Source organism: Plecotus auritus (genome assembly GCF_963455305.1).
Source record: "Plecotus auritus genome assembly, chromosome: 11".
In the NCBI taxonomy this organism is placed as follows: Eukaryota; Metazoa; Chordata; class Mammalia; order Chiroptera; family Vespertilionidae; genus Plecotus; species Plecotus auritus.
The window spans coordinates 47,594,958-47,608,815 of NC_137777.1; the positions used below are offsets into that span (position 1 = coordinate 47,594,958).

The 13,858-nt window shown below is 44.9% G+C and overlaps 1 protein-coding gene across 4 annotated transcripts in view; it reads right to left on the minus strand.

Moving 5' to 3' along the window:
• The window catches only part of WASHC5 (WASH complex subunit 5), a 49,226-nt gene that overhangs the window by 7,543 nt on the left and 27,825 nt on the right, over positions 1–13,858 (minus strand). For 2 of the 4 annotated variants that reach the window (XM_080646207.1, XM_080646206.1), the window contains exons 18-24: positions 10,062–10,163; positions 8,953–9,132; positions 6,673–6,797; positions 4,557–4,719; positions 4,043–4,145; positions 3,875–3,954; positions 786–889 (exon numbers count right to left, since the gene is read on the minus strand). In XM_080646207.1, the coding sequence (XP_080502333.1) occupies positions 786–889; positions 3,875–3,954; positions 4,043–4,145; positions 4,557–4,719; positions 6,673–6,797; positions 8,953–9,132; positions 10,062–10,163 (857 nt within the window). The remainder of the gene's footprint in view (positions 1–785; positions 890–3,874; positions 3,955–4,042; positions 4,146–4,556; positions 4,720–6,672; positions 6,798–8,952; positions 9,133–10,061; positions 10,164–13,858) is intronic. The other 2 variants (XR_013959288.1, XR_013959289.1) reach the window with 1 other exon arrangement.

Sequence of the window (13,858 nt, forward strand, 5' to 3'; positions counted from 1 at the left end):
TTGTACTCGTTCAATAGAAACTTATCTGGCCACAGGGTAAAGCTAGCAATAAAACTACTGGTCCGAATGTGTTAAGTAGGAAGCTTCAAATGAGAACAGGTTGCTGGGAGGAGGATGACTGTACCCAGGATGCGTGCCCACAGTCACGCCTAGCAAAGAAAACACTTCCAATTGCCCACAGGATGCTCAGTGACTCGGTCCTGTGGAAAGTTAAGTGGGAACAGTTGACCCTCAAACAACAGGGACCCCCTTGAGCAATCGGAAACCCATGTCTAACTTTTGGCTCCTCAAAACCTAAATACTAATAGCTTACTGCTGACCAGAAGTCTTACTGGTTACATACACACTGATGAACACATTTTGTATGTTGTATGTATTATATACTGTATTCTCAAAGTAAGCTAGAGAAAAGTGTTAAGAAAATCATAAGAGAAAAAACACTTATAGTATTTATTGAAAAAAAAAATCTACATTATAAGTGGACCCAAACAGTTCAAACCCTTGGTGTTCAGAGGCCAACTGTAATGGCTTTCTCAATCTGTGCAAGTACCTAGTACGGTGTCTGGTATGTATTAAGTGATCAATATTTGTCGGCTGAAGAAATGAATCCATCAAGACACACACACACACACACACACACACACACACACCAAGGGACAATACTGAGGAAACAGATTTGTTATCCATGGGGAGGCAGCCTATTCATCCAGAGAGCCTTCTTACCCAAAAAGAACTTAAACAAGTAGGTACTGAAGAATCTGGCTCTTTCAAATGCTGGCACTTACTTATTAAGATTTTCCAGGGCGGCTGCCAGATGTTTGGAGTCAAATCGACAAGAGTAATTTAATTCGTTGGCAATCTGTTGTCTCAGAATCTGCATCTGCCCAACCTGTGAACAAGCGAGAGAAAGAACAGGTAGGACAGGTCGGCATCTCAGAGCGAGGGTAAGGAGGCAAACACCAAGACAACTTCTCACTGGAGGATCACATGTTCTACTGAAAAATGTAGGGACCGCCCGGACTGGCTCCGTGCGGAGAGCAACGTCACCCCGATGGAGCGCGGGAGCCCATGCCAGGAATGCCGGCTGGATCCAGTGTGCGCCCTCAGCATCGCCCCAGGGTCTAGTACTTTACCAAGGGGCCCAGTGATGCTCAGCGCTCATGTGTCAGAGGTGTCTGTTTGGAGCTCTGTTTGCTCTTCGGGAATAAGTTCTCCAAGGTTAGTAGCTGCTAGGAGCGGCCCTACCTCCTTTATTGTCCTCAGCTAAACAAGTGCTAAGGATGCCATTTCCCTCGGATGCTCTCAAACTCGGTGAATATGTGTTCCACATCACTCAGGAATAAACCTCATGTAATAACCTGGGTTAAAAAATAATAATCCACATAAAACCTACCAAGAAAGTCCCCTAACGATGCTAACCCCTAGTCTAGGGGTCCTTAACCTCGTTTTTGTACCTTGAACCCCTACTGGGATCTGGTGAAGCACACAGACCCTGTCTCAGAATAATTCTTTCATGTGTACAAAATAAAGCATATAGGATCATGGGAACCAATTGTAACAAAAGGTAATCAGACTATTAAAAACAGAATTATGATACAGTTATGTCAGCACAGTGCATCAACCACTGCAATTCCCAAGGAACAATGAGAATAGATGACCTTGGACATGAATGTTAGGTGACAGAAACTGCTTTGGGATCCGGTTTGAGAGAGATTTCAGCCTGCTCCCATAAACTTGTTGGCATCAAAAAGACATAACTTTCTGTGCCAGTAAATGTCTTATGTTCCATTCTGGGAAAGGTATCCCTAAGCGGTTAGTGATGGGGAGCGGAGGGGCGGAGGGGGCGCTGTTTTACAAAACCAGCATCAGCAAAGGGGAAATGAACACATTTACTCTGAGTTGTTGGGAGCAGAGAAAAATTAAGAAAAAGAGAGTGGCCTTCTCTACAAACAAAAAGACAAGTTATCATTTAGATAAATGGAGCTTGTAACAGTTACAGTGTTAAATGACCTCAAATGTATTACTTTCGACCATTATTCTTACCAGACTATCATTCTACTTGGGTGAGGGAAATAAAAGCCTATGTAAAAAATGCTATTTGTAAGTAAGAAACCGTTTTTTACAGAAAAATATTATTTTAAAGCCAGAATAGGGCAAGCCAAGAAAACAGTGGGTACTCGCAAGCCACTCAATGTGCCTCCAGCCTTGTATCTGGCCTAATTCCTTGCTTAACTCCAGATACTCTATGTCCAGGGTTCCCTTAAAAGTACCAATCTAGAAATGGAAACAAATAAAGCCAGTTTAACATAACTTGTTCTCATTTAAAGCACCCTGAGTATCGGTGACCAGCACGTTCTCTTTTTGGTGCTTACTTCCTCCAAGCCTTTCATACAACACTGGAGCTCCATTTACTAGTAATCGCCTGTTTAGAGGTATTTGGATTATCGCTTTTGCCATGATTTCTCCAGAAGTACAGCAGTCACTAGCCACATGTGGCTATTTATTTAAACTGATTAAAATGAAATAAAATTAAAGGTTCAGTTCCTCAGTCCCCCAAGGTACGTTTTAGGTGCTCAACATCAACACGTGGCTAGTGGCTTCGGTCACTATTGAACAGCAGATTATTTCCAAAGTGACAAACTTGTCCTTGGGCTTTAGGCAAAGGTCACTAGGACACAGTACTTGGCTACTGCAGAATCACCAGCAATGACCACGAACCGCGGCCCGTAACGGACAGTAGCCTTCGAACTGCCTGGCCACCAAGCAGAAGACGTCCAAGCCTTCCCCGAGAACCCGGCGCCTCCCTCGGCTCCCAGAGGGGGACACAGGCCCGTCCGGCCTCAGGCCACTCCTCACTCTGCCCAGGTTTTCCCTCGATCAGAAACTCAGCCCAAGAAGCTCTCAGTATCCGAAAGTCACCTGGTGCCGGGACGTCAGGATTCATAACAAGAGGCCAAAGGCTCCTAGTGTTGCCTATTCAGTTTGTTTCTAAATAAATTAAACACACACACACACACACACACACCTCACTGAAATGATGGGAAATACATTGTGAATTTGGCCAAGACAACAATGAGTATTGACTCAATGACCAACTTCTGTCACTGGGAACAAGAGAATGGAACTTTGCAAATTCCTATAGCATTCTAGACTTTTCCTTTGGTACGGGGCACTTTTAGCCATGAACCAGTTTTCCCGCAGGAAATCTAGTAGACAGACTGTCAGTAGGCATTCTGAGGCGATAGGTGGTGTTTCTTTTAACTTTGCGTCACCCAACGACTGACGATGCTTTGTACATAACGAGTGCCAGGAAAGGGCTGTCAGATGTCTCGGGTCATCAAGCGACGAGAGGACGACACTGGGAAGATTCAGAGCGCCTGTCCCAGTGTCAGGCAGGAGAGCGGGGAGCGGATTCTACAAGCTGATTTCCATCCAGCAAATTAATCTCATTTCACTTTGCTGTTCATTTCCAGGGACACAGTGTCCTGTTTGCAGTGTAAGGACAATTTATGCCCCAGAGAACCTGGCTTTTAACATCTATGCAGTCAGAGGGGAAGGAGATAGACGATCTGTAATTGGACAGAGCAGTCACGGAATGGACTATTTTTGTGAGGTGGATTATTAATTTCCCATTTCCTGTGTGAAAGCACTTCTTGCCAAAAGGCATTTCAGAAAGAAGCAGATTCCTTGAGCAAAAAGAAAACCAGAGGCCAATGAAAAGCACAGTCAAGAACAGCTCCGAGAGGAAGATAAAGAGACAAATTACAGAAATAATGACAAATGGAAGTATGAGTGGCTTTCTTTGAGCAACAAAATTATAAGAAATTAATAATTAAAAAAACACAGCATTATCACCCTTTCTTCCACAACATACCTTCATTATAGCCTCGAGATAAGCTGTCCAAATCTTCTGTGTTTTGGCAATGGCGGAAAAATAAATTTTATTCGAATTTGCTGAAAGGTTAAAATATAATTTTCTATTTAGTGAATGTGGAAAGGTTACAGTGTTATCTGCACCTCAGGCTAGTTTCAGAACACTTACCTACAATGCTTTTGAGGGGGCTGACAGCGTTCATGAGGGTTTTTAAAGTGTCCTGAACAGTTTTATCTCTCATGATGATTTTCTGAAACATACTGAGGAAATTCTAGAACAAGAAGAAGGCAAAATCAAAGAACCAAATATAATGAATAAGATGAGCAAGTACTCCAGTTAACTAAACGTTCAGTAGCTCACAGACTGGCCTACGTCATACCACGCTATAACTAGGGTCACGGGAAGCAGCCACTTCCGGTTCCATCAGAAACACCCACTTTGGGGAGGAGCTAGTTGCTGGCTTCACTGAGAAAAAGTCTTATCTTCCCAAGATGGAACTCACAAAAACCATCTGCCCACAAAAATACTATGCTGGCTGCGAAATTCTAGTTGATTTTCGTCCTCACATACCTACCAGAGTCTCACATACATGTCAGTACGGGAAAGGATGAAAGAAAAGTCGAGTGGCCCGCTCCCATCTCGCCTAGGGTAGCAGAAAACACGCATGAGGGCCAGAGCTCACCTGGAGCTCCTTTACGATCATAAAGCACAGCAGCCTGTCCAGCCCGTTCAGCCCGAAGGTCCCCAGCGTGGTCTGGATTTCTGAGAAGAGGCGGCTGCTGGTCACTTCTTGGTGCGTTTTCATATCATACCAGGTGTTCAGCTGGTCGATGTGGCATGTCATTCTACAACACAAAACACACCCAAAGCCCAGAAGTAGCGGAGGAGTCATCCTTAAGAGATGGAGGACTCAACGGCTTTGGGGCATCAGACATGAAAAACAGCAGGGACATGGCTCGTGCTGAATAACCTCTGCCTCCAGGCACCCAATGTATGCACCTTCACGGTGATGCCCGGGGACCAGGGCGGCACACTGCACTGCACCCCCTTTTCCTGCCCTGCACTATGTCGCTGGTTGGACTGTTGCTTGGAGTCATGCCAAGAGGACAAGGTTAGACTTGGGTGTCAGGCTGGAGGACTTTAGAGCCCAGGTGTCTCTCCATGGGGTCTTTCTTTAAATTCCCAGAAACTGGGGACAAGTCATGTGTTATTTCCACTCTGGTAAGAAAGAAACTTTGAATCCTATGTAACACTTGAGAGTACAATGACAAGCCATTTCCTCTTTTCTCCCAATTCTGGTAGCAACAATGACTCCATTTAGGCTCAGGAGCGTGACCGTGACGATAAGCAGCCGACAGTATTTGCTGCGCACTGCTTCCAGGCCAGGTGCTGGGCTAAGCTCCTCTGCGTGCTTTTTCTTCCTCATGATAGGAAGTGGCCCTTTCTTTACAGGTGAGATAACTGAGGCTCAGAGAGGCCTGATTCCAACATCACACTCTCAACCACCATTTTAATGGTTCCAAACATGGGGTCGAGACCTTGAATCAGTGGTAGACTATGTTACAAGCAGATGGCCAAACCCACTCCTGGGGAGTCTGACTGGACAGGTCTGGCATGGATTCCCAGCCCTGCAATTTCACACTCCACACATGACATGCCCAATTCTAAGAACCAGAATGCGACTTTACTGAAGTGGAACTTGGGAGGTAGTAAGAGCCGCGAGGGCTGGGAGATGTAACTTTGGAAGTCACTGCGAAGAGCGAGAGATTTCCAGAACTGCACACGGAAACCTTTCAGGCTTCGAGGTCGCCCTCCATCGCCCAGTGCTGGCACTCTGTGTCACTCACGAGGCTCCCAGCACTGATGACCAAGTCAACACTTGACACGAAAGCCCCTATGGTGCTTAAACCCTCTGTAGCTATTAGTGTGGCATTAGGGGGTAGTTTTCTAGAAAGGATTCCTTGATCAACTTGAGGGCACCAAGAAAGGAGGAGCTACAGAAGGTTCGGATCAATTACGCTTAGACAACACTCATTTCCAATGGGATTCTTGGATGAAGTTTACGTATTAACAAGGGCAGTCTTGACTATCTCAGTTTTTGTGACTCTATAAACTGTGACTCACTGCATGTGGTCTGCCCTAGAACGCCACAGGGCTTAAGAGCTGGGTTCCCGGTGTGTATTCTGGGTCCACCATTTACTAACTCTGTGATTTTGGGTAAGTGACTTATCTTTTCTGTGCCTCAGTCACTTCATTTTTAAAATGGAAAGAGTAGCAGTGCCTACCTCATAAGACTCTTGTAATGAGTAAGTGAAAGAACGCAGATCGTGTTCTGGGAAGAGAGCACCAGGTAAGTGCTCAGGAAAAGGGTTAGTTCTTGCTACCAAAGGTGCCCCAGTGCGGGCTAAGAAACAAGGGGGTCATCTTAAAGGGCCAGGATATGAACCGACAAGTGCAAGACCCTGTGACTGGAGTGTGTGTGTGTGTGTGTGTGTGTGTGTGTGTGTGTATGCCAAAGCTACAAGGTACAGATAAGCAATTTATAATTTAAAAAATAATTTGATATATTGGGATGTCCGCTAGTCCAAGCAAATAGAATGTTAAACGGTGAGCGAGAGGAGCATAGGTGGCCAAACAAACCTTAGGGTTGTTTTGATCTCTGTTTCTTTGGACTGAGGAAACTATGTGGTCTCAAAAAGCGAATTTCAATAAGCAAAACTGTGACCTGAGCATATGCAACACATGTAGACTTGGATCGTCCATGGTGCTCAAGGCCAGTGGAGTTCAGATGCACCTACTTTGGGTCTGTGATCCGTAAGATTTCTCTGCAGAGCCGACCGATAAACGTCACAGACTCATCCACAGGGGTAAACTTTGGTATTGGAATATGAGTGGACTGGTACATACTTTGCCAGTCTTGAATCTAGAAAAAAATAACAAATATTTGGTACATCTTTGACCAGGTAACCTAGGTATGCTTTCCCCACATCCTATCTAATAAAAGAGTAATATGCAGATTGACCATCACTCCAATACACAAGATGGCTGCCCTCATGTGGTCAAAGATCCTGCCCCTATGTGGACACAAGATGGCCGCCACAAGATGGCCAGCAAGGGAGGGCAGTTGGGAGGAACCAAGCCTGCAAGGGAGGGCAGTTGTGGGCGATCAGGCCAGCAGGGGAGGGCAGTTGGCAGGGACCAGGCCTGCAAGGGAGGGCAGTTGGGGGCGATCAGGCCAGCAGGGGAGGGCAGTTGGCAGGGACCAGGCCTGCAAGGGAGGGCAGTTGGGGGCGATCAGGCCAGCAGGGGAGGGCAGTTGGCAGGGACCAGGCCTGCAGGGGAGGGCAGTTAGGGGTGACCAAGCCAGCAGAGGAGGGAAGTTGGGGGCAACCAGGCCTGCAGGGAAAGGCAGTTGGGAGGGACCCAGGCCTGCAGGGAGAGCAGTTGGGGGGGACCAGGCCTGCAGGGGAGGGCAGTTAGGGGTGACCAGGCCTTCAGGGGAGGGAGGTTAGGGGTGACCAGGCCTGCAGGGGAGGGCAGTTAGGGGAAAACAGGCTGGCAGGGGAGCAGTTAGGCATCAATCAGGCTGGCAGAAGAGTGGTCAGGAGGTGATCAGGCTGGCAGGCAGAAGCGGTTAGGGGCAATCAGGAAGGCAGGCAGATGAGCAATTGGGAGCCAGCAGTCCTGGATTGTGAGAGGGATGTCTGATTGCCCGTTTAGGCCCGATCCCACCGGGTGGAGAGGGTGCAGGCTGGGCTGAGGGACACCCCCCTGTGCACGAATTTCGTGCACTGGGCCTCTAGTAATTCTGTAAGGATAATGTTGCATAAAGAGCGACAATGAGTGCTCCTTAGTTTCAAAAAGGAAACTTTTAAAAAATATATTTTATTGATTTTTCACAGAGAGGAAGGGAGAGAAAGAGTTAGAAACATCAATGAGAGAGAAACATCGATCAGCTGCCTCCTGCACACCCCCTGCTGGAAACGTGCCTGCAACCCAGGTACATGCCCTTGACTGAAATCAAACCTGGGACCCTTGTGTCTGCAGGCCGATGCTCTATCCACTGAGCCAAACCAGTTAGGGCTCAAAAAGGAAACTTTTAAAACTGTGTTAATAGTCATTCCAAAATGCCATATATAACATTTATTGAAAAAGAAACAATTGTGAGAAAGTAAGATGAATGAGGATAAGTAAGAAGAGACACAGGGACTTCTGGCTTTTGGCTCATGACCTACTATGTGTCAAAGTAATAACAAAAATCCAAAATATCATAAGGGTGGAAGATACTTAATGTTTCAATGCATGAATCATCAATTTCCTAATTAAAAGCATATAGAGTAGCTCCTTGCTAACTACTAAAATCTAACTTCTCAGCTGTGATACTTAAGAATTTGGTGTTCAAACAACCCAATTAAAAAATAGGCAAAGGACTTGTGTAGACATTTCTTCAAGAAAGATATAGAAATGGCCAAAAAACACAGGAAAAGATGCTCAACATCATTAGTCATTTGGAAAATGCAAATCAAAACAACATGAAATACCACTTCATACCAATTAGGATGGGTCTAATTTTTTTTTTTTTTAAGGAAAATAAGTGTTGGCAAGGATGTGGAGGAATTAGGCAATTAGAACCCTCAGATATTGCTGGTAGAAATAAAAATGGTGCAGGCATTGTGGTAAATAACTTGTTGGTTCATCAATAAGCTACACACAGAATTACTATATGGCCCAGCAATTCTGCTCTTAGGTATATACTCTGATCAAACCCAACTGACCCCTAAGTCTTCTGAATTCTCGATCACTTGAGTTATAACAATGACAACAAACGAATTCATTCTGCAGCCATTTAGTCATGTTTTCTCCGTAGGACAGTGAACTCCCAGAGGTCAGGTATCATATAAACTGAAACCCTCACAGCTCCTGAAGGCACTCTGAAGGTATTTGTGACTTTCTAGTGCTAACTGATTTTTAGTCACTATTTAAATAAACTTTCTTGTTGGCATTCCTGAGGTCTAGAGTATGTATTTTAAAAGTCAGAAATAACAAACAGTCAAGAATTTCAAAATGCACTTAGATACCTTTGTTCTTAAGAAGTTATTACACTCCTGCTCGACATTGTAATTTATAATACGAGATACTTCTTCCTGCCAAATCTTCAGAGCATAAATGTTGACATAGTCCTGTATATATTCAAAAGAACGGTGAAATCCATCCATGGTCGCTCCCAACTCTTTCAGTTTGGGCATCAACTCACTTGGCTGTGCAAAAGGAGAAAGACAAATTCTATCATACTGCAGGAGACTGTCAACCACTAATATCCACACTGGACTTTAAATGATCCCCTAAGAGACCACACTGATAGTTCAAGACAGCCTTGGAAATATTCATTTCCTACCCATCTAGGATGAGAGGTAACCAAGGTCTGACATTCAGCAAGGAATAGATTTCATTCTGGGAAGAAAGCCTCATACAAAAGAATATGAAAAATTAATGCTGATTTCTCGCACATCATTTGATGAGTATATCTATCTTAAAACACTTCAACTATTTTAAATTGAATTTCCTGATGTGAAATGTACCCTATGTATAAATTTAAGGCCTATTTCTTTTTTCTCCTGAGAAAAATTACCATATTCCTTAATACATTGAACAAAATAAAAACTTACTTCCTCTCTGGTTTATGATTAAGTTCTGTATCTAGAAGAAGTAACTCTGAATTACAAACATCAGTTCAATTCTTAAATTAGGGGATCAGCCCTGGCTGGTGGCCGAGTTGTTTGGATCATCGTCCCATACACAAAAGGTTGCGAGTGTGATCCCTGGTTGGTGTATGGGAGGCAACTGATGGATGTGTCCCTCTCACATCAAGGCCTCTTTCTCCCTCTCTCCTTTCCTTTCCCTCTAAAATCAATAAAAACATATCCTCAAGTGAGGATTAAAAAATATTAGGGGATCAACAGGTAAAGAAAAACAGTACCGATTTTAGAAAGGATTTTTTCATAATATGAATAGATGACCATATGGGATCAAAAAGCACATCTACTGGTTGTATTGAAAATCAGCTATCAGATATCTATTAGGAGGAAGGGTCTTGTTCACAATAGTTAAAAGTGAGGCTCTAGTCCATTTTCTTCCAAACTGAATAGACAGCAAGAGAAAGGACAGATGTAGTTTGGTCATCTGGTACCTTGGCTCGAGGGTTGAAGATCAATCCCCGATGAAGAGCAAAAGCAACACGTTTAACGAGCTCTTTCCTTATCCCGTCTTCCAGCAACTGTTTGGGATCCACCTGCGTGCAAATCAAAGAGCAGTAAATGGCAGTGAGAGAAAGCCGGCCCGAAGTCCGGAGGAAAGAACTTGCAGTGGAGCGCCTTCCACCTCTTTCCTAAAGGACTGGGACTTGTTCCCTTCCTGTCCCTCTGTGATCTTGCTCCGTAGGACAGAATCATCAGGCCTGTCACCTCTTTAGGATCCGGTTTATCTCAGGAAAACTCATGATGATAACTTTACAACATGACGTTTCAAAGGTGGTGGGTGGGTATGGAAAGTTTCAAGTTGCCTCACTTTTAATCACTTCATTACCAGTTAAATTTCATTTTCTTATCACCAGGAGGGGGCAGCATAACGGGTCTGCAATTGAAGTCAGTGCGTTTTTCCTCTGATGTTACCTCAGAGCCTCTATAGCCATATGGGCAACTCAAGGTTTGGGTTGGATGCTCTGCAGATGGAACAATTCTCTCTCCTTTCAGCACTCTGGGAATGGTGCTGGAAATTAGGGAGATAAAATATGAAGGCAAATCTGTTCCCTAAGCTTATTTTGCTGATTCTTCTTTTCTGGAAAGAGAAAGCTTTTGTTATTCCCCAAAAGACAGTCTCCTATCAGATCCATAAACATTAAATAGCTTCACGGCATCCTTTGGATTCCTTGAGACTTGTTTCTCTTTTCAATATGTAAAAAAGCATTATTTCAGAACATCGTAAAGGTAATTGATGGGTTCCATCTGCATTTGGTTATGTCTAAACTTCAAGGAAGATAAATGCAATGAAAGCTGCAGAATTACAAAAGCCAGAAAAACATGTTGCACAACAGCATGGCTACGCAATCAGCAAAATTCAGACTGGGAGAGACTACCGGTTGAAGGCCTGGGTTCTTCAATAGAAAAAAAATAAAGAAACCTGGAGATTAAAAGAGACATAAAATACATGATATATATATTTTAAATGTAAACTATAGCGTCGAGAGATTTACTTTTGCATAATAAAACTACAAACAGAGACTGAAATTATGTCAGAGCACATGTGGGGGGGGGATGGGGTGGGAGCTGGCTAAATTTTGTGTCTTGACTTGAGTGTTGGTGAAAATGAATGATATTTACCTTATAATAACCTACTAAGCTACACAACTGTTTCTGCAGCTTTTATTATCTACGCTTTATTTTATAATAAAAAGGTAAATTATAAATAAATATAATCAATGAGAGTAAAATCAAAGAAGTAACGTGAAGTTTTCAAAGAAATATTCCTCATAAGAACAGGTTTGATGAAAAGGAGTTCAGCATTTTCAGGAATCTAAAGGTCTCCAATGGACCTTCCTGTTCTCCTAGGATTTTCACTAATCTATGGCGTGTTCACAGCAGAGAGAAAGCCCCCCTCATGCACCCTGTTCCTCACATTTCTAACCTTTCCCCTAAAGTTAGCAACAGGTAACCATTTTCATATGGATCTTCCAGAACTTTCTTTATTCATTTACATACATAAATATTTGTCCTTAAATACATATTTAATTTCAAAAATCTAAATGGGATAACACACACACACACACACACACACACACACACACACAGTTCTGCAATTCACTGTTTTCACTTTAATTCCTGGAAATCTTCCAGTGGCAAATTCATTTTGAACGGCAGCAGGACCATCCACAGCATGAGCACACCAGGATGTATTCAGCCAATCTCTTACATTAAATATTACTTAGATTATTTTGGGGGCTAACTCTAACAATGTACACATATCTCTGTGTACATCTCACTTGCTTTAAGTAATGACTAAAGTGAACTTACACTTTTTACAAGTGTCTGAAATAGATCCTTAACATTGGGAGGTTCCAGATCAGTAAGGGCCCTGGGTTGTGGGACTGGCAAAGACAGTCGTTTCCTGGGTGGAATGGGGTCAGTACGATATGCCCGCTGCTCTTATTACCTGAAAGTGTGGGGCAAATGATTTACACCTGTCTTAAGCAGTCTTTGCTTTGATAATTAGTGCTAAATGTTAGGTTTTATTACATCCTTCTTATATGGGTCACTTTACATGTAAGATACTTAATCTGGTCCTAGGATTTATCCCTACATTATGGATTAGTCAGAAGTGATAAACTGCATGTATAATTTCTCCATATCAACTGACTTCAACTGGTATCAGGACTAAAGCATGTTTAACGGATTCTATTAATACTCCAGGGGTAAATGGTATTTCTTTTAAAGCACTTCCAGAGATCATACACTAAAATTCCATATCTCTTTAGGTTCATTTCCTTTATTTTTTGGACTTCATTAACATAAATGTTACTCTGGGTATTCGACAGCTTTACATTTTATTAAAAATCAGAAATGTTCAGGTTTTACTGCTATCAGATAAACAGAAAAGTAAATGAAAGCGCCTTGAACATCATTAATCACAGGATGATAAACTAGCACAGCAGTGAGATACCACTTTATACCCCTTGGGCGAGCAAACATTAGAAAGTGGAAAATAACAAGTACTGGGGGAAATGTGGGTAGATACAAAGAAAATGGTCATTTTAGAAGGCAATCTGGTAGTATTGAGACAAATCCTATCTAATCTTATCTAATAAAAGAGTAATATGCAAATTGACCATCACTCCAACATACAAGATGGCTGCCCCCATGTGGTCAAAGATGGCCACCACAAGATGGCCAGCAGGGGAGGGCAGTTGGGAGGGACCAGGCCTGCAAGGAAGGGCAGTTGGAGGGGACCCAGGCCTACAGGGGAAGACATTTGGGGGGAACCCAGGCCTGCAGGGGAGGGCAGTTGGGGGGGATCCAGGCCTGCAGGGGAGGGCAGTTGGGGGCAATCAGGCCTGCAGGGGAGGGCAGCTGAGGGAGACCAGGCCTGCAGGGCAGGACAGTTAGGGGTTATGAGGCTGGCAGGGGAGGGCAGTAAGGGGCAACAAGGCCAGCAGGGGAGGGCAGTTGGGGGGGGGACCAGGCCTGCAGGGGAGGGCAGTTGGAGGGGACCCAGGCCTACAGGGGAAGACAGTTGGGGGGGACCCAGGCCTGCAAAGGAGGGCAGTTGGGGGCAATCAGGCCTGCAGAGGAGAGCAGCTGAGGGAGACCAGGCCTGCAGGGGAGGGCAGTTAGGGGTGATGAGGCTGGCAGGGGAGGGCAGTTGGGGGGGACCAGGCCTGCAGGGGAGGGCAGTTTGGGGGGACCAGGCCTGCAGGGAAGGGCAGTTGGGGGCGACCAGGCCAGCAGGGGAGGGCAGTTAGGGGTGACCACCTGGCAAGGGAAGGCAGTTAGGAGCGACCAGGCTGGCAAGGGAGGGAAGTTAGGGGTGACCAGGCCAGCATGGGAGGGCAGTTAAGGGTGACCGGGTCAGTAGGTGAGGGCAGTTGGGGGTGACCAAGCCTGCAGGGGAGGGCAGTTAGGGTGACCAGGCTGGCAGAAGAGGGCAGTTAGGGGTGATGAGGCTGGCAGGGGAGGGCAGTTAGGGGTTATTGGGCCGGCAGGGGAGCAGTTAGGCGTCGATCAGGCTGGCAGGCAGAAGCAGTTGGGGCAATCAGGCAGGCAGGTGAGCGGTTGGGAGCCAGCAGTCCTGGATTGTGAGAGGGATATCTGACTGCCCGTCCCAGGCAGATTGGAGAGGGTGCAGGGGTCCCAGATTGGAGGGGTCCCAGATTGGAGAGGGTGCAGGCTGGGCTGAGGGACACCCCCCCCTCTGCCCCCGTGCATGAATTTCGTG